General features: G+C 44.3%; 1 protein-coding gene and 1 non-coding gene across 3 annotated transcripts; one reads left to right on the top strand and one right to left on the bottom strand.

Annotated features, from left to right (window-relative positions):
• Positions 1 to 9,657: 9,657 nt before the first annotated feature.
• Positions 9,658 to 9,731, top strand: TRNAN-GUU (transfer RNA asparagine (anticodon GUU)). Its single transcript has one exon. It is a non-coding gene; the product is annotated as a tRNA-Asn (tRNA).
• Positions 9,732 to 10,279: 548 nt separating this feature from the next.
• Positions 10,280 to 19,296, bottom strand: LOC123180414 (serine/threonine-protein phosphatase BSL1 homolog). Of its 2 annotated transcripts, none has more exons than XM_044592464.1 (21): positions 18,910 to 19,296; positions 18,747 to 18,807; positions 17,840 to 17,918; positions 17,689 to 17,768; positions 17,489 to 17,583; positions 17,241 to 17,340; positions 16,149 to 16,218; positions 15,159 to 15,260; positions 14,890 to 14,971; positions 14,638 to 14,805; positions 13,939 to 14,008; positions 13,540 to 13,765; positions 12,878 to 13,048; positions 12,570 to 12,808; positions 12,317 to 12,401; positions 12,120 to 12,218; positions 11,843 to 12,042; positions 11,674 to 11,749; positions 11,396 to 11,531; positions 11,180 to 11,319; positions 10,280 to 10,931 (listed from the first exon to the last, which is right to left on the bottom strand). In XM_044592464.1, the coding sequence occupies exons 1-21, from the start codon at positions 19,121 to 19,123 to the stop codon at positions 10,848 to 10,850; spliced, it is 2,577 nt and encodes an 858-aa protein (XP_044448399.1). In that variant the 5' UTR covers positions 19,124 to 19,296; the 3' UTR covers positions 10,280 to 10,847. The 2 variants fall into 2 exon arrangements, with proteins under 2 accessions (XP_044448399.1, XP_044448398.1); XM_044592463.1 differs by having other exon boundaries at positions 13,843 to 14,008; positions 18,910 to 19,295.
• Positions 19,297 to 20,652: the final 1,356 nt, after the last annotated feature.

Raw genomic sequence — 20,652 nt, 5'->3', positions numbered from 1 at the left:
GGAGACTTCATATCTCTCAATCCGGGCATTTGCTTGAAATATTAACTTCAACTCCTGGAACATCTCATATGCTCCATGACGTTCAAAACGTCGTTGAAGTCCTGGTTCTAAGCCGTAAAGCATGGCACACTGAACTATCGAGTAGTCATCAGCTTTGCTCTGCCGGACATTCATAACATCTGGTGTATCTCCTGCAGCAGGAATGGCACCTAGCGGTGCTTCCAGGACGTAATTCTTCTGTGCAGCAATGAGGATAATCCTCAAGTTACGGACCCAGTCCGTGTAATTGCTACCATCATCTTTCAACTTTGCTTTCTCAAGGAACGCGTTAAAATTCAACAGAACAACAGCACGGGCCATCTATCTACAATCAACATAGACAAGCAAAATACTATCAGGTACTAAGTTCATGATAAATTTAAGTTCAATTAATCACATTACTTAAGAACTCCCACTTAGATAGACATCCCTCTAATCCTCTAAGTGATCACGTGATCCAAATCAACTAAACCATGTCCGATCATCACGTGAGATGGAGTAGTTTCAATGGTGAACATCACTATGTTGATCATATCTACTATATGATTCACGCTCGACCTTTCGGTCTCAGTGTTCCGAGGCCATATCTGCATATGCTAGGCTCGTCAAGTTTAACCTGAGTATTCCGCGTGTGCAACTGTTTTGCACCCGTTGTATTTGAATGTAGAGCCTATCACACCTGATCATCACGTGGTGTCTCAGCATGAAGAACTTTCGCAACGGTGCATACTCGGGGAGAACACTTATACCTTGAAATTTAGTGAGAGATCATCTTATAATGCTACCATCAATCAAAGCAAGATAAGATGCATAAAAGATAAACATCACATGCAATCAATATAAGTGATATGATATGGCCATCATCATCTTGTGCTTGTGATCTCCATCTCCGAAGCACCGTCATGATCACCATCGTCACCAGCGCGACACCTTGATCTCCATCGTAGCATCGTTGTCGTCTCGCCAACTTATGCTTCTACAACTATCACTACCGCTTAGTGATAAAGTAAAGCATTACAGGGTGATTGCATTGCATACAATAAAGCGACAACCATATGGCTCCTCCTAGTTGCCGATAACTCGGTTACAAAACATGATCATCTCATACAATAAAATTTAGCATCATGCCTTGACCATATCACATCACAACATGCCCTACAAAAACAAGTTAGACGTCCTCTACTTTGTTGTTGCAAGTTTCACGTGGCTGCTACGGGCTGAGCAAGAACCGTTCTTACCTACGCATCAAAACCACAACGATAGTTCGTCAAGTTAGTGTTGTTTTAACCTTCTCAAGGACCGGGCGTAGCCACACTCGGTTCAACTAAAGTTGGAGAAACTGACACCCGCCAGCCACCTGTGTGCAAAGCACGTCGGTAGAACCAGTCTCGCGTAAGCGTACGCGTAATGTCGGTCCGGGCTGCTTCATCCAACAATACCGCCGAACCAAAGTATGACATGCTGGTAAGCAGTATGACTTGTATCGCCCACAACTCACTTGTGTTCTACTCGTGCATATAACATCTACGCATAAAACCAGGCTCTGATACCACTGTTGGGGAACGTAGTAATTTCAAAAAAATTCCTACGCACACGCAAGATCATGGTGATGCATAGCAACGAGAGGGGAGAGTGTGTCCACGTACCCTCGTAGACCGAAAGCGGAAGCGTTAGCACAACGCGGTTGATGTAGTCGTACGTCTTCACAATCCGACCGATCAAGTACCGAACGCACGGCACCTCCGAGTTCTGCACACGTTCAACTCGATGATGTCCCTCGAACTCCGATCCAGCCGAGCTTTGAGGGAGAGTTCCGTTAGCACGATGGTGTGGTGACTATGATGATGTTCTACCGACGCAGGGCTTCGCCTAAGCACCGCTATGATATTATCGAGGTGGATTATCATGGAGGGGGGCACCGCACACGGCTAAGAGATCCAAGGGATCAATTGTTGTGTCTCCAAGGGGTGCCTCCCTCCCCGTATATAAAGGAGTGGAGGAGGGGGAGGGGGCCGGCCACCCTAGGCGCGCCCCATGAGGAGTCCTACTCCCACCGGGAGTAGGACTCCCCCCTTCCAAGTGGGAGTAGGAGGAGAGAGGGAAGGAGAGAGAGGGGGAAAGGAAAGGGGGGCGCCGCCCCCCCCCCCCTCCTTGTCCAATTTGGACTGGGGGGAAGGGGGCGCGCGGCTGCCCTTGGCCGCCCCTCCTCTTCTCCACTAGGGCCCAATAGGCCCATTAGTCTCCCCGGGGGGTTCCGGTAACCCCCCGGTACTCCGGTATATGCCCGAAACTCCCCGAAACCATTCCGGTGTCCGAACATAGTCGTCCAATATATCGATCTTTACGTCTCAACCATTTTGAGACTCCTCGTCATGTCCGTGATCACATCCGGGACTCCGAACAACCTTCGGTACATCAAGACACATAAACTCATAATATAACTGTCATCAAACTTTAAGCGTGCGGACCCTACGGGTTCAAGAACTATGTAGACATGATCGAGACACGTCTTCGGTCAATAGCCAATAGCGGAACCTGGATGCTCATATTGGCTCCCACATATTCTACGAAGATCTTTATCGGTCAAACCGCATAACAACATACGTTGTTCCCTTTGTCATCGGTATGTTACTTGCCCGAGATTCGATCGTCGGTATCTCAATACCTAGTTCAATCTCATTACTGGCAAGTCTCTTTACTCGTTCCGTAATACATCATCCCGTAACTAACTCATTAGTTACAATGCTTGCAAGGCTTATAGTGATGTGCATTACCGAGTGGGCCCAGAGATACCTCTCCGACAATCGGAGTGACAAATCCTAATCTCGAAATACGCCAACCCAACAAGTACCTTCAGAGACACCTGTAGAGCACCTTTATAATCACCCATTTACGTTGTGACGTTTGGTAGCACACAAAGTGTTCCTCTGGTAAATGGGAGTTGCATAATCTCATAGTCATAGGAACATGTATAAGTCGTGAAGAAAGCAATAGCAGAATACTAAACGATCAAGTGCTAAGCTAACGGAATAGGTCAAGTCAATCACATCATTCTCCTAATGATGTGATCCCGTTAATCAAATGACAACTCTTTGTCTATGGCTAGGAAACATAACCATCTTTGGTCAACGAGCTAGTCAAGTAGAGGCATACTAGTGACACTCTGTTTGTCTATGTATTCACACATGTATCATGTTTCCGGTTAATACAATTCTAGCATGAATAATAAACATTTATCATGATATAAGGAAATAAATAGTAACTTTATTATTGCCTCTAGGGCATATTTCCTTCAGCCGGCGCCCCTCCCTCCACTCTTTCATCACCAGAGGCCTCCCTACACCACCGCAAACCTCCCCACCCTCTCATTCCCTCGCCAGAGTCTCCATGGCTCCGTTCCCAAGTTCGTCGTAGCCGCCATCCGCCTCGTCCAAAGGACCTCTTGCTCTAGCCCTCCTCGATGTTTCCAATCGGTCCAGGCGCGCGCGGCATCTCCTCCCGAAGCCTCCGGTGGTCCAAGCTCCTCCGGAGACAGCCTGAGTCGCCGAGACCATCGCCGGCGTCCCACCTCTATTTTTCTACCTCTGTTGGTGCCATGGCCCTCCCCCCGCAACTCCTACTGAGCCTCTCCGGCGCGGCACTCCACGGCGAGCACCCCGGTGGTCCCAGCTCCACCGGGGGTGGCCAGAGTCACCGGGGCCGTCGCCGGCAGCGCCTCTGCCCCGCGCCTCCTCTTCATTGCGGGCGAGCAGGAGGAGGAAGAAGAAGACCCAACCGATGGACCCCACCTCCCCGCGGGCCCTGCATGGCAGCCACTCGGTCGTTGACCCCGCCCCCGTTGACGTGGATTAGTGCAAATGTATTCCTCTGTATACATTTTTGCTAATCAAAAGCGTAAACTGCTGCGGCTGTGGGCGGGAATACATTTTCACTTCACTGAAAGCGTATTTTCTCAAGTGCGCGTTCTGTTTTTCCAGTCAGAGACTTGTTTGTGGATTAATTTTTACAGAAAGGTCCCTGGCAGAAAAAAAACCTTGTATCTTTTTGCTCACAACTCCAAATGAGGTGATTCCAAAGCCCACTTCTTTGTCTCGTCCAGCCCGTTCTGTTGGTATCATTTTCATGATGTTGTCATGTTTCGAAAATTACCATTTTGCCCCTGCCCTTATTCAGCCCCCTCCAAGAGAGAAAGCTTTCCGGCGATTCTTTTCGTGAGCTTCTCGCACTTCCTCCCTGTGTATCCATCCCTCCCAGGCAAGCCACACCCTCCATTTGCATGATTGAAATGCAATGCCATGGTTTAAATTATTTAAACTTATTTAGAATATTGCTTTAGCTATGTATGATTTGTTCATGGCATTTCTTGGAGTTGTTTTGATCTTGCTATTGCCATGATGTTGCTTGGAGTTCTAGGACTAGTATTTTGCAGCTTATGAGGAGGACATGTGCCATTGGATTATCAGTGGCTAGTATGATTATTTTCATGATGGTAGTTGATATTATGTTGCTTTGGAGTATTATTTTGGAGATGATGCTTGCATGATGTTCTTGGTTGCATATCATGATATTGCTATGGGATTAGTAGTATTATTGTTCTTGGATTTAGCATGCTCTCAGTATTTTGTTATCCTCGGAGTTTATGATACGTCTATATTATTCTATGGATTATGTGTTGGATATTGCTATGACCTGGATTACAAGTGGATATATGATATCGGAGTATCAGTTAAACTTTGGGGATAAATTCCGTCATTTCGTTGGCCAGGTGCCACCGAACCGGGCTTTTCCAGTGCAACCACATTTTCCTTTATGGGAAGGCCCTAATGCGATCTATTGACATGTCTCTCGCTGGTGCCTCCAACGAGGGAAGGTTATGGGCGTGCGCTACCCTGATCAGGTAGGCGGACATAAGCCTTGTGTGCCCGAGTTGTTTGCGCGCTTTAATTTGTCCCCGTTTGGGACCGTTTATGTTTTGCCACGACGGTGGCCAGCCACGTAGGTGGCGGATGTCACGAGTTGACATCGGGGCCACCCATGACTTAGCCCAAAGGGGAGTTTGTCGGAGTGGCCGAGAGAGAGTCATGGCAGTAGATTGGTTTTTTTGGAACGTTGTTGGTCCACCCGAATGGGAGTGCGAGGCCATGGGTTCCGTGGTGTGGGTACCGTGTGCTAACCTCTGCAGAGTGTGTGTTTAATCTATCGATAGCCGCGTCCTCGGTCATGGGCACAAGTTCGTACTAGGTCACACCGTTTTATCAACACTCACATGACGGAATGACTTTTAGATGATTTATATGTTGATATTGTGAATAGTAACAGTTTGGCAGGATGCTGATGATGATGTTGAGATGATCTTGAGGATGATCATTCAGTTTGTGATGTGGTCACGAGGTGATCATGTGGATGTTTTGAGCACAAGGTGATCATGTGGATGTTTTGATCACAAGGTGATTGAGATGGTATATTGCTTGGTCGGATAGCCAAGAGTGAGATGGGTGTTGAGATTGAGATATTGGCTTATCAGCATTGCAGTAGTTTCATATCATGCTTAGTAGTTGCTTTCGTATCATAGTAGTTGTTAAATTAATTAACCTTTTTAATGCTATGTTGTTGTCTTGCCTTGATGCTTTTGGTTGTTGTGAGCTTGCAAGTACATTCAATGTACTGACCTGGCGTCTCATGCCGGATTGCAGGTGATGCCATGATTGATTGTTTGTTGAGGTTTCTGTTCGTGCGAGCTAGATCGTGTCCCAGCCAGAGTCACTGCGGGGTGGAGTTCACCACCTTCGTCGTTGTTCCACTGCTAGAAGTATCCCGCTGCTATGAGCTGTTCCGCTGCTAGCATAGAGCTTCCTTAGCAGACGTAGTGTCGCCGTGCTGATGTGATCCTTTGTAAGATCAGACCTTTGTATCATTATCCTTTGTAATAAGAGCTAATTTGTTCTATGTCAAGCAGTGCGGTATTCCAGAGACTTCTCCTCGATCTCTGGGATGGAATACGGGGCGTTCCGGTCTCTCTGAGCCGGGGTGCCACAGTTGCCTTGGATGCTCTGGAGTGGATAGGAGCTAGGTGGGGTGCTGCATATAGAAATGGGAGAGGGGGGAGGTGTTGCCATGGGTGAACAGAGAGAGAAAGAGGTGGCTTTTACCCCCCCCCCCCAATAATTGAGTTGTTGAAGGAAGAGAGTTACTGGAGGTAGGAGGTGACCTGGGGCAGCTGTGGTAAAAAATTTGGGCTCATGGAGATTAGTGGAAGAAGTCAAAACGGTGATTTCGGAAATGTGGCAGAAGGTGTTTGATGCAAGTTTGAGTCACTTGCACTCATCTCCTTCTTGTGCCACTTTATGGGGGTGATGCTAATGACCATTTGGAAATGTGGTAGAAGTTTGAGCTCACTTGGACAAAGTTCACAATGTAACTTTTGTAAACCCTAGAAATCAACAGAAATGGACTTGCTTAGATCTAGCTAAGCTAAACTCTTCTCCTTGGTACACTACTTGGTGTAGTGTCATCATTTAGGGGTTAGAGCACTTCCATAAAGTTTGAGAGCAAAATAAGAAAGTTGACAATGTAAAGTTGTTCAAACTTGGATCTGGACAGAGAGGGTTTTGGGGCACTTTTGTGAACCAAAACTATTATGATTGGGATTAAACTTTGCAAGATCATCACATTAGGCATGTGTGACTTGCCAGAATTTTCTTGGAATTTTTAGAGAATATTCCCTTTGTAAATATTTCAAAAGCTTGAAATATCCAGAAGGGGTTTTTGAGGGATTAGACCAATATTTTGAACATGACCATGTGTTGAAACTCTTATATATGGAAAATATATGTCCACTGAGCTTCCCTAAATTTTCTCAAATATTTTTAAAACATTAAAATAATTTTAACCTATTAAAGACCATTTCTGGCCTTAAGAAAAGGCCTTTAAATAAAATAGCAAAATAACTTTTAAAATTATTGTTTTGTGGTTTTGGGGGGTCCTATATCTAATAGGAGTCAAATACATCTTTTCAAAGATTTTTACTACCCTTAATTAAGTATTTGCAGTGCAAACGTCAATTCGGGGGTTTTTGGAAAACCTAATTTTAAAAATCCTTTTTGGCCAAATTATTTTTTTAAGAAAATTCTATTTTGTCCTATACACATGGCATGGTCAGGGCGAAGAAACTTTGGGTCAAGAATATGAAGTATAGGTGGTGAAGCTATGATGAACACTTGAAACCATAGATAGAAATCCAAACCAAATAGAAACCAAATAATGCAAAAGTTTTTGTTGGACAAAATTTTCATGCTTTATAAATGCAAGTGACATGTTACAAAACACTGAGTGTGACAGACCTACCCCCCTTACAAGAATCTCGTCCCCGAGATTCCTAAACTAGGCTTTAAAGAGATACAGAAACTCGGATCTGAGGTAGTCTTCACGCTCCCATGTTGCTTCTGCTTCCGTGTGGTTGCTCCACTGGACCTTGAATTACTTGATGGTACGGCTCCGTGTATGTTGTTCAGCTTCGTCCAGAATGCAAATTGGTCTCTCATGATAAGTGAGGTCTGGCTGGAGGTCGATGGCTTGATGATCGATGTCCTTGTAGAGATTGGGCTTGTCAGGAACTTGGAGACACTTCCGGAGTTGTGATACGTGGAACACGTTGTGAACATCAGATAACTCAGGTGGCATCTCCAGTTGATAAGAAACTTCTCCCCGTCTTGCTGTGATCTTGAAGGGACCAATGAACCTTGGTGCGAGCTTTCCTTTGACGTGGAAACGCTTGGTTCCCTTGAGAGGAGTGACCCATAGGTACACATGGTATCCGACGTGGAAACTCACTTCTCGGCGATGAGTGTCGGCATAGCTCTTCTGTCGTGACTTGGCCGCCTTCAAACGCTCTCTGATCAGTTGGACTTGCTCTTCGGCTTTGCGAAGGACATCTGGTCCAAAGACTAGCCCTTCTCCGGCCTCTGACCAATTGAGGGGTGTGCGACACTTGCGTCCATACAACACCTCAAATGGTGCCATTTGGAGACTTGATTGATAACTGTTGTTATAGGAGAATTCGGCAAAAGGAAGGCAATCTTCCCATTTAGCTCCATATGCTAAGACAGGCTCAGAGCATGTCTTCGAGTATCTGATTCACTCGTTCTGTCTGGCCTCCGGTCTGTGGGTGGAAAGCAGTACTGAAAGACAACTTGGTTCCCATAGCCTCTTGGAACTTCTTCCAGAACCTTGAGGTGAACTGGGTTCCTCGATCTGACACAATCTCCTTAGGGACACCATGAAGGCTTACGATTTTGTTGATGTAAAGAGTTGCCAAGTGGTTGCCATCATAGGTAGTCTTGACAGGAATGAAATGGGCTACCTTGGTCAAATGGTCGACTATAACCAAGATGGAGTCATGACCCTTATTTGACCTGGGTAATCCAATGATGAAATCCATTCCGACTTTATCCCATTTCCACTCGGGAACCTTGAGTGGTTGGAGCAATCCAGCAGGTCGCTGATATTCAGCCTTGACCCTTTGGCAGACATCACACTAAAGGCAACCAGAGAGACTGCATCTACGCAGGGAGCAGTTGTAGCGCATATAAAAGAGAGGAGCACAGTAGTGTCGGCACAAGGCATCAAAATTCACCTACCGCGGCCTCGGATTCCAGTCCTGGGTGTTGTCGCGTCGGCCACAGTAATAGCACTGATGTCGTGGCGTGTGGAGCAGCAGCAACAGATGTCGCCTCGTGATGTGGTGGCAGGGCCCACCTGCCCAGCCCCATTCCGTCGCAGCTCGCCCGTGGCCGCCGAATCATGTTACACGACTCTTGTCGCCTGGGCCTGTAGCGGCAGAGGTTGCCGCCTCCGCTCGTGGCGGCATGTGCCACTTGTCGGCTGGCGCGTCTGCCGCCACGGTGTAGCTGGTCTTCTCTGTCATTTGGACCCAGAGGTGGTCTTTTATGGCAATTCGATTCGACGGGTGGTCCTTTTGGACAAAAAATCGTCGTTTTCGTACTAGACACATACTCCCTCCGTCGACGAATAAGTATACATCTAGCTTTTGTCCCAAGTCAAAATTTTAAAACTTTGACCAACTTCATGGGAAAATAGTAGTAGCATTTAAGACACTAAATTAGCATCAATAGATCTGTTTTAAAATGTACTTTCATAACATACCAATTTGATGTCATATATGTTGCTACTCTTTTCTATATAATTGGTCAAAATTTTAAAACTTTAATTTAGAACAAAAACTAGATGTACACTTATTCATGGACGGAGGGAGTATGGAACAACAGTTGGCAGAGTGGATCTAGGGATGGAGGTGGGGCATGTGTAAATATGCAAAATAATTTATGATGTGTAGTTAACTCTAATTGTGTAACAACTTAATGTAATTTTAAGAATATTTAGTAGAATTGCGATGATGTTTAGATCAAATTATATTGTACTTTCCACAGGTTTTTATATTTTTATCAAAACTATATAATCTACACATTCTATATGTAAACCGTGACCACTCAAAGTGAGATCATAGGTCATGCTTGGACTTCATATAGCGTGCTATTTTATTTCTTACATTGGACTTTATCCACATATCAAATAATGTGCTTTACGCTTCTAGCCAACACAGCTGGAATAGCTCAGTTGGCTAGAGCGTGTGGCTGTTAACCACAAGGTCGGAGGTTCGAGCACTCCTTCTAGCGGAGTCCTTTTTTGGAATTTTTTTCTGATGACCTTCTCAATTTTTTAAAAATTATTCTTTTTATTCTGTCATTCCTATGACTGCCTCCCAAAGCTTTGGAGAAATAATGAATCCCAGGTGCTTTCTGTATTTCAGTGGGTTGGAAGAAGATGAAAATGCCTACCTGCTGCAGTGTACTGCGTCGTCGGTATTCTGAGAGAACGACCTAACTGTGGTTATCCACCCGTATTGTGCCTGACGATTTAGTCAAGCCCCAGAGTGAGTGGAACTTCAAGTCGCAACTTGAAACATCCATTCAGATAGGACAGTTCTGAGATCATATTCGCTGCCTAACTCAACGGACCAGGGCTCGGGGTGAATTGCGTTGAACTTGTTTTAAAATCTGTTGTGAAACATAGCCACAAAAAAGTTCCTTTTTGATTAAAAAGTTTTTAAAAGAAGACAGGTAAAACACAGGTGGCAAACTCGTAATAAATTGGCAGAGCTCCTACCTACTTGAAGAAAAGAAAAATGAAGGTATCCTATATTCCTCCTACGTTCCAAACAGGATAAAACTTAAACCAACCACTTTCTTGAGGTTACTCAAATAAACTAAATTTATTGTAAACATTCCTATAACAAATTTAATCAACAACAACACACTTCAGTTACAACATCACGAGGAGGTAATTTTCCTCCAGCCAATCTAACTCGGTAAAACTTGTATAGCTGCGCTGTGCAAGCAGCGTCCTAAATGGTAACGAACACGGTATACGGAACACATTACAAGCCTTCTTGCTCTGGATGAAGGCTGATCTAACCATGTACAACACTACAGTTACAGGTAAACCGCGACAACGATACACACAGACTCCCGCTCTCCGACAATTATCTGACAACATTCCATTCTTCCCTTCAGAACTGTTATGTATGTAGCTTCCCAATGAGGGGCTGACTGCACTGAACACTGATGAGTCACTATCAACTTAACTACCGGGCAATGTCTCGAAAAATTGGGAGTCCATGATGCTCTGTTGGCTGGCTGTCCCGAGGTATAATGTATGTACCTTGCAACTGGCAAAGAAATTTCTGACGAGAAACATACAGGGTCAAGAAGATGGAGGGGGTCGGCTATGTATCATATGTAAGCAAGAGAGTTCCTGTCACCAGCAGAATGCGGCCGTCCTCTAGTTGGTGTAGGTGGCCGTTGTATGTTAAGTTCCTGCAGATGATTAGAATTTCACCACCGTTGTGAGTTAACTTATCCTAATCCCACAAGACAAGAACAACATGAGTCATGATGGTTTATGGACTTCCATAACAGGGATGAATGGGTATGGAAAATAATCATTCAAAACGCCACCATCCATTTAAAGCATGATGTTGGTAAAAAAATAATCCCAAGATCAATTTGATCGATGCTTCGGCTCACTAAAGAAATTAAAAGAGTACAAAAATACTCATTCTGACCTGCATCCATGTGGCATCCATGGCACGTTCAGGGGATGACTCAGGAGAATTAACAGGTGGTGGAAGTGGATGAATTAACTTAGGGACAATAACTAGTCCCCTTCCCACCACAAGTATGGCACCAGCATTATTTGCAGTGCCTGGTGCATGCACGATCTTAGCAAACAATCGAACATTATGTTGCATAGGTGATGAGATGAGTGAGAGGATGCATACCACAATAATTAGTGGCTGAAAATAAAGTGATCAACTGCCCATGGGCGAAACGCTCAAATCCATCCATAACACACTCATGAGCTCTTATGATCAACTGCAATTTGTTTCGTTTACAGAATTCTGCCACTCGATCAGGCTGCAAGTTGACAGGAAATAAGTTCAATCAACATGGTCCATAATAAGCTTACGGTAAGACTAATTGCTGGAAAGGAAGAAACAATAATAAGATAAAATGGTCAATATTTTTCTACAGCAACTGAATCATCACACAATCATACCCCAAATGTTACCAAGCCAGGTCCTCGTGCATTTGGCCTCAAACCCTCTACACTATCATTTTCTGTAGGATCAGACCTGCAATTATACAAGTAGAAAGTATTCATTAATTATGATATGTAATGATGTAAAAAATAATAACAAGAAAATAGCATAGTCACCAAGTATTACCATAAAAGATCCATGAGGACAATAGATCCGACATCCATTGTAATAGGCCTTTCAATTTTTTCAATTTGCTCCACACTGTTTATTGACCTCCCGATGCCACCATGCATGCATATTATTTTCTTTTCTATCATAGCAGCCAGAGGGAGATAATTAAATAGTTGGTTGAATCTAGTCCAAGCCCATATACCATCACTTTCACCCTACATAAAGGAATTAAGTCAACCAATGCGTCAAGTATTTCAATCCCCAAAGATATATGAAGCACAATCGTAACTACCATTCTCTCAATGCATTCAAGACGGAAGCCGAAAAGAGCATTGATGTCAGCAGCCTCATGATTTCCTCTAATCAAGTGGACATGTTCAGGGTACTCTATCTGCAAAATTTGTTTCCAATGGCTCAGAACTATCTTTTACACGAAACAGTGTTCTAACAGCAGCAAAGATGTTTCATGTATTAGAAATCACTACTCACTTTAAGAGCAAGAAGTAATGTTATTGTTTCCAAGCTGTGCTGACCTCGGTCGACATAGTCTCCCAAGAAGAGATAATCAATATATCTGAAAATATGAAAGCAAGCGCAATAACACATTACATAAAGAAAACAACATAATTTCAAAATTTATAGTGGAATATGAAGATTGAGTGTACAGAGAAAAGATTGTTTTAAAACTTTGACACTAGTTTCAGCTGTTCAAAGGTACATACAAGGTTCAGGATCAACTTACGTTATGTCACCAGCAGTTGACGGATAACCATATTCATCGAAAAGGCGCATTAGGTCCCCAAACTGCCCATGCAGATCACCAAATACTTTAACTGGTGCTTTTAGTTGTAAGACAGTTGGTTCCTGCATAAAAATCTGCTCAGCGGCATAGCATAGCTCGCCAACTTCATAAGAGTCCAGGAAAAAGGTCCTATCAGCTGGAGCATTCCAATTCCTTGGCCTCAATAAGAGCGAAATGACCTGCAACAAAAAATTGTAAGAAAAATAGCTCCTTCCACAAACTCAGAGGATTTAAAGATGGGACCTTACCTTCTTATGCAAACCTTGTGGAGACCTTTGTCTATTTAATGCTTTCTTCGATGAATATGATTGATCATTGTTCGCGGGATGCATTCTTCTGCTTTCATTCTCAAACTGATCAAGTGAAAGCTGTCGGACCAAACATCCTAAATCTCCTACTGCTTCTTTAGCAACTACAACCTTCAAGGTGGAAGATCAACAATTCAGAAATTGGCAAGACAAACAACATAAATGAAGTAGCTACATTCACACCCAAAACACACACAGATGAATCTTTAAGTAAAACAGGCAACTCATTCAAGACATTTCTACAGCCTACAAAAGCCCCACAAACATTGAAGCATACAAAATTAGCGGAGTACATTGGCAGAGGGTATGTTACCACCGTAGGTTGAATTAACTTCTGTTGAGGTAACCCCGCAAAAAAAAACTTCTGTTGAGGTAAATAGCTACACTAATTGAAGCAAATTCAACTATATTACCCACACTCTCTTGGAAAATTGTGCATGTAGAATCATATACTTCACAGCAATCTGAGAATTGTGTTGGATGCCTCTAAAGTGAAATGGTATATAAAGGACTCCTTTTCAACCCAATTAATTTTGTAGGGATGTTTTTGTCCATATTCAATTAAGAAAACAAATGGGAAGAAATTTCATCAAAATACATACTGCTCTAGAATGCAACTTCACATCTGGTTCCATGGAGCCCCCATCATCTAAATCATCAGCCATTGGTGAAGTTTCACTGAGAGGGGACTCGGATCCTATTCCATCTGAAAGACTGTCTTCTGAAGATGCATGAGATGCTTCCTTTGCAGCTCGCCATACAGCACTAACAGCTTCAGCTTCGGCGGCTGATGCCTCTGTCAACATGTCAATTGACTTCTTGTCCGTGCTGAAATTCATGGGAGAAATATTTAGCTTTCACCATACACAAGTGATTACAAACTCTACAGAAGATGAGTATGAAACCTGAAACCAGGAGCTGTCTCATGACTGTTATTTGTATATTGCTCGAAGGGCCGAGAGTCAGAATTAAAATTATGGTTTCTATTTTGATTTTCTGACCTTGGGACCCTATCAGTTTCTGATTGGAAGGGTGCATTCTCAGCAATAAGAAAATCATCGAGGAGGATATCTGTTCAGACGAAAAAAACATGTATAAGATTTCAGCTTCACAAATTTGGTGATATATCTTTCATCATGCAAAGATGCAACCAAAATAATTCAATCCCGGAGTCAAAGGTAACAATACAAACCAATATAATTAAGGACCAAGACATGTGCTTATCTCTGCTCAACCATTTTAAGTTCTCATGAACTTGTTATGCATAAGATAGGAGATCCTGTCATCGCCTAATACTGCGATCTTCGTACAATCATGCTGCAGTAGTTCAGGTAAAACGTTGCAACTACTGTAATTACCTGATATTATGAGTATGATCATCTGACTGCGTATGGATAGACTGTCTACACAAAACATATCGTGCCAAAATCCACTCCACTGAGAAATAAACATTAATGTGATGATAATGCCATCTAGTGACAGCAAAATGGAAATACAGCTCCGATGACAATGATCATGTGTTTCCTCAAAAGGAAAATAACAATGATCATGTGCTTCCTCAAAAGAATAACAATCATCATGTGTTTCCTCAAAAGAAAAACAACAATGACATGCTGTCATTGGAAATAGTTTCCTCGATTTTCAGATGAAACAATACAAAAAGTGGCAAGAAGCACCAAACTGATATTCCTATTACTTACCTCCCCTCAGTCCACCATAAATGTATATCTGAGAACCAACAGAAGCAGCTGCATGGCGGCAACGACGAAGTAGATCCGAAGAAGCATCATGTTCATTGGAAGATTTTAGAGTGCGAGAGGTCACAATGCCATTTCTATCCAACCAAACTCCAGCAGCAGTGTCCAGAACTTCAGAAAGTGTTCGTCCAGTGAGTCTAGGAGAGTAAACATATGTATTTGAATGTAATGGAAGGTTTAAGAGTGTGCACTAACCTGCAATTGCACCCTCCCCTTCAATAGCTCTCCCTCCTCTAAGGACACCTCCAGTAACATGCAGCCGAGCGCCAACAAAGACCTAAAAACTTAAGACTGTCAGGAGAAGCAAGGGAAGCTAATATTTGAACACAAACGCACAAATCAAATTAATATGGCAACATTTTCAAGAAACAGGCAATTGAGACATCGACTATCTACGCAATCTGAACAATTATTCTTCATGAACATCACAACACATTCAGCTGTCACACTTCTATCTAACTTACAGCTGCATGCTGATATCTTGGAGATGGAGATATCCCGGGAGCCAGAGTCCACTCCCACTGACCATTTGTATGCATAAGTAGTCCATAAGCATCAGAGAGCGGCTGTAAATGCATTACAATTATCATCAAATGAATCTCAATATACAACAAATTAACAGCATAAATAAGAACATATTAGAACCTCCAGTTAGACCAACATCCAATGGTCCCAAGTTCAAACAAATCAAAATTAAGAATGATAAAACAGTGCATGTTACAGTGTCGTGCTGCAGAACACACTATATGGCTATAGCATTTCCAAGCCCACAACATGGTATACCCACATGATTGTCATTTTGCATAACAATCATTGACCGATGTCACTTAGCAGTAACTCATTTACCATGATATTTCTCTACTTTTAGTCTTTTATTACCTTTTTGTGACATTACTAAACTAATTTTACCTTACAAATGATTCTACATCTAACATTCAAAAGAGATTACTCCCTCCAGTGTTTGGAAGTTTGATATTTTGACCATGGGCGTTATTAAACTGTAGAGGCTTGACTATATATGTAATTTAAAATATTTTCATTGGACTCTTGGTGATCATATGTGCTGATTGTGATTTATCCTGAAAAGTACATTATAAACCATAATTTCATTAGGTATAACAAACATATTATAGCAAATAACGGACCGTGTCGATGTCCAAAATGTTATTTTCAGAGGCTGAAGTCTGGAGGGAGTATTATGAAGTGATTTCACAGCTGCATAAGTTGTAAATATGTAGGCCTTCCTGGATATAAATTTGCAAAGTAATGAAAGGGCATATTTTAAAATTATGTATAGGTATTATATCATGCTTTACCGGTGATCTTCTTATTAAAATATATACATATGATGTTCCACATTAGTATGTCAGAGCTAAACATTGACAGATAACATAACAACAAACAAACAGGGCCCAGGAAGACTATCAAACAGTAACAAGGGCAGAAGATTGTACCGTCCCAGAAGCATCCCTTCCACCACAAAGTAAAAGCATGCCATCGGAGCGTGCACTGGCAGTGCCATACCTATAGTCATTTAAAACAAACTGAAAGTAAGACAATTGCATATTTATACAAATGGTTGAATTGCAATAAAGTCTAGTGCCTAGGAGATTTGAAGTGACAGTTTATTTTCACATGTAAAGCTTGCAGTAAAGGTACTACATTCTGCGTATGCCCTATTTATGTGGTGCAACAGTAGCTTTTCTCAATAATTAGCATAACATTTGTTTAGAGGGAGATAATTACCGTTGTGTTATGGGCAGAAGGCAGCATTGTTATTTTACTATACAGGAAAACCCTAATAAGCCCGTAAGATGAGAGTACCAGAATTTACGTGAAACACCGGCTTACATATGCAGTTTTTATTTCTTCCTATTGAGGGGCTCGTCCAATCAGTTATGAAAGAAGCCCAACAGAAATTCAAATATTTCCAAAATGGAGTGATATTTAAAGCCGGGATGCTGTGAGTTACAATAATTGTTATGCGGGAACATGTTCACTTCTAGTCACCGTGTCTCCACAGCAGCCGCGGTGCCTAGGCTTGGAGACCAACTCTTCCAGATACTTCATTATGATAATTGTTTCCAAAATTAGCAGGATGAGTTTTAAATAGAAGGATATCCCTTAGTTTGGTCAGTTATTTTATCGTATATAAGGAATTCAGGAGTTCCTATAAACTAGAGATGGGTTGTTAGGCACCTCTATAAATAGAAGGCTACGTTTGCTTTTTTAGATCAAGAAGAAACAAGAAGTTCCATTATCTCCTCTAGCCTTCTCTTTAGCTGGCAGACAGCGTGCCACCATGGCACCTAGTCATTGGCAAGATTATCAACCTCACCTCCCTGTCCAACACACCTACAACCTAAGATCCTTAGACTCAGGCCATAACAACCCTGTGATAGTGGCACAGTCAACTATCAACTGACATCAGATTAGATGGCAAAAGGCCCACAGACATTTAGAACGCATAAAATAACATATGCAAGTATGCCTCGATGATTAGTGACTTGATTCTCCACCTCTCTGGAGAGCATGGATCCACTTACATCCTTGCTGAAGGTCTATCACCATCAGGGTTAAGTTTCTGCCACTTATATGGTTTCTGAGCTGTGTCCAAAGCCCAAGCATCTGATAAGACCCGCTTGCCTGTACCAAAAAAATAAGTCATTTGACAAGTTCATGTGGATGCTGCTAGCCAAAATAAAATGCTGTTCCATGAAATAGTAAGAAAACAAATTGTCAAAGTAATTATCGCAGATATACAATACAGTAAATTTTGCAGCTAAGAGCTAACCATCATTTCCCGAGACTGACACAAGGTAACGCTGCGCTACCAAATCCATGCAATGACCATAGCGAGGACCAGGACCAGCCCCCTGAACAACAACCCTGCATCGGATGGCAGAAATGGAAACATCACATCCCCATCCACAGATCAACTCCAAAAAGGCGAGCAAACTGACAAAGAAACAAAAAAAGTATCTTTGTGTTCACCGGTGCCATTTGAACTTGTCGTTTGTCAGATCAAGCACATAGAGATCGTCTGTTGAATGCCCCGCTGGTCCAATCCCACCCTGCACAGACATTGCACCACTCACCACTGAACTAAGTTGGATGGCACCAAATAATACAAAGTTCCTCATACCTGGAAAACAACCATGGTGCCCACAGCAGCAGCAGAATGTGCAGCCCTTGGAGAAGGAGGATCTCCAGCTGGATGTAACCTGCAGGCATGTAGAATTTAATTTAATGAATATACCGTTACGAGTCCATGCGAATCTAGCGTTACGAAAAACGAATCTAGCGTTGTGAGTCCATTCGACTTGCCTAACGAATCTACCATTAGGAGTACATTGGCTTGCGTAATAAATATACCATTACAAGTCCATTCGGCTTGCGTAACGAATATACCGTTACGAGTCCATTTGGCTTGCCAAACAAATAACGCCCAGCTAAGTAACTGATGTATGGAAAGCATATAATTGTGCACAATTGCTAGTGAACTCAAACATAAGATACAGAGTTGACCACATTTAACCAAACAAGACACAAGTACAACCCATAATTGGACACAATCTACACATTTAGCCTCCCCAACAAGAAATGACTTAAAATTGACCTAGAATTATGCCTTGTAATGAAGCCAAATGGAGGCTCTCCAGCTGGATGTAACCTGCAGGCACGTAGAACTTAATCTAACGAATATACCGTTAGAAGTCAAGCGTTACGAGTCCATTCGAATCTAGCGTTACAAGTCCATTCGGATTGGCTAACGAATATACAGTTACGAGTCCATTCGGCTTGCCTACCGAATAACACCAAGCAAAGTAAATGATGTATGGAAAGCATATAATTGTACACAACTGCTAGTGAACTTGAACATAAGATACAGAGTTCACCACATTTGACACAACCAGACACAGGTATAACCAGTAATCGGACACAATCTATACATTCAGCCTCCGCAACAGAATATGACTCAAAATTGAGCTATAATTATGCTGTCCGACGAAGCAACATAGCAAAAGATCTGGGTCGAGCAGCGGCCTCACCTCGTCCACCTCCGCTTGTCCACGTCGTACGAGTGCACCGTGTTGGTCACCCCCGCGAGCCCTTCAGTCCAAGACCAAAAACCCACCATTAGAGCACAACAGAAGGAGAATTTTCAACTCGAGCACAGCGCGCGTGAGAGGAGAGAGACGAGGGGCACCGAACTGATGCCGGGGAGGCCGGAGGTCGCGCCGGCCTCGATCGCCGTGGCGCCGCCGAAGAGGATGAGGCGCGGGCCGTGGCCCTTGGTGGGGGCGATGACGGTGAGCGAGTGGCCGCACCTGTAGCCCGGCGAGTCGTCCCCCGACCCCTCCCACCCCTCCACCTCCTTGTACGCCGGCGCCGGCACGACCCACGCGCCCTTCCCCGCCGTCCCCATCGCCGCCCCAACTCGTCGGACCCAAACCCTAGCTTCCCCTCTCCCCGCGCTAAACCCTAGGCTGCAGCCGCCACGGCGCCGACGCAGACGCAGCCCGCAGCTTGGGATCCGAGGGGGTGGGGAGTGAGGAGAGAAAGAGAAACGGCTGTGGGGGGAAGAAGAGTAGTACTACTGCAGTTCGCACTGGACGCGGAGAGAGGCGACAGCGGGGTGTGCGGTAATACGGTGGGGCTGGGGTGGCGGTGGGAGAGGGTTAATACGGTGGGGCCGGGGTGTCGGTGGGCGGGGGTAAATGGTGCGCGGGTGCGGGCGCTGGGGGAGTCAATGGGGGCCTTCGTCATCATCTACAGCTCAGAGGTGGGGAAGGAAGGACACAACGGAAGGAGGGGCGAGGGGTGAATGGTAGGCACGGCCGCCGCCGGGTGGGCTGTGGGCGCCACCGGCCCGGCTGGCTGACTTTATAACTGGTTACCTTTTCGGATAGGTACAGTTCACAAAGGTTTCTCCTTTTGGATTGGAACGTGTAGGGAAACACAGAGAGAGACATCCTGAGAGGTGAGCAGGCTGGTGGAGGGGGGAGTGCCACGGCCACGCTCGCGGGGGCTGGCCGCGACGGTGCGGCGGAGATCATCGTCAACTCGATGGAGCATGGCTAGTCAGCTAGTTGTAGGGATGCAAACCAGAACTCTCAAGTCAGCATCATGTAAATGTCACATGGGAATGTGATTTGCTTGTGGCGGCGGCGAGTGGCACGGTTACGGCGGCGGCACCCAGGACGATGCGGCCACGGTCATAGCAAGAGTGGTGGGGTGGAAGCGGTTGGAGACGCGGTGGCATTGTGGCAAGATGGTGGCTAGATTTGGCGTGTGTGCGTTAGGGTCGGAGGGGCTACAGCGGGTGATAGCCTTATTTGCGGTCCATCTTCAACCTCACTTATTGTCGCCCCCCCGCCTAGGAGCCTGACCTGTGGTGGTGCGTGTTTGGACGGCGGCTTCGGAATGTGATCGGCGGATATGCAAGGTGGCCGCTCGGCGGTCCGATTTGGCCGTAACTCTACATCCAGCATCCCGATCTTCGTCATTGACAAAGATTGAAGGCAGTGCGGCAATGTCCGAAAGCAGAGACGACAAAGCCATCTACCTACTTCCAATGTTTTCTCTAGCGGCGTGGGTGGTATCCGAGATCTCACGACAGTGGGACTAGTGAGTCATCGCCAACTAGTATAGCGGTTGTTGGCAACTATGGTTTCAACAACAAGTGTGTGCATCCAAGGTGAAAACCTGTGAACCCGTATCTTCGTCTTGAGCACGCAACGTCGACATGGGTGCGTCGTGCTCTTGTTGAAGGTGTTGGCGAAATCCCAAGTGCAACCTTTGGTTGGATCCGTCAACATCCACGTGTGTGTGATGATGTCGTGAAGCGGATATTTTCTTTAAGCAACTCATTCGGCATCAATGTTGGCTTTACATGGCATTGTTAGATAATATTAATAAATAAGCGAGACAAGCCTACCCTCGAACATCTCGATC

This window comes from Triticum aestivum, chromosome 1D, assembly GCF_018294505.1.
Source record: "Triticum aestivum cultivar Chinese Spring chromosome 1D, IWGSC CS RefSeq v2.1, whole genome shotgun sequence".
NCBI classification, from domain to species: Eukaryota; Viridiplantae; Streptophyta; class Magnoliopsida; order Poales; family Poaceae; genus Triticum; species Triticum aestivum.
The sequence above is the reverse complement of the archived record's forward strand: the minus strand, read 5'-3'. Positions and strand labels throughout refer to the sequence as shown.

Bases quoted from the DNA above. Each gene is read 5' to 3' on its own strand.
- LOC123180414 (XM_044592463.1), bottom strand. From the start codon at position 19,123: ATGGGGACGGCGGGGAAGGGCGCGTGGGTCGTGCCGGCGCCGGCGTAC. The intron at 17,584-17,688 runs GTGAACACAAAG...CATCCGATGCAG, and splicing joins GACAAGTTCAAATGGCACCG to GGTTGTTGTTCAGGGGGCTG. The intron at 11,750-11,842 runs GTAATACTTGGT...GTATAATTGCAG, and splicing joins GTCCTCATGGATCTTTTATG to GTCTGATCCTACAGAAAATG.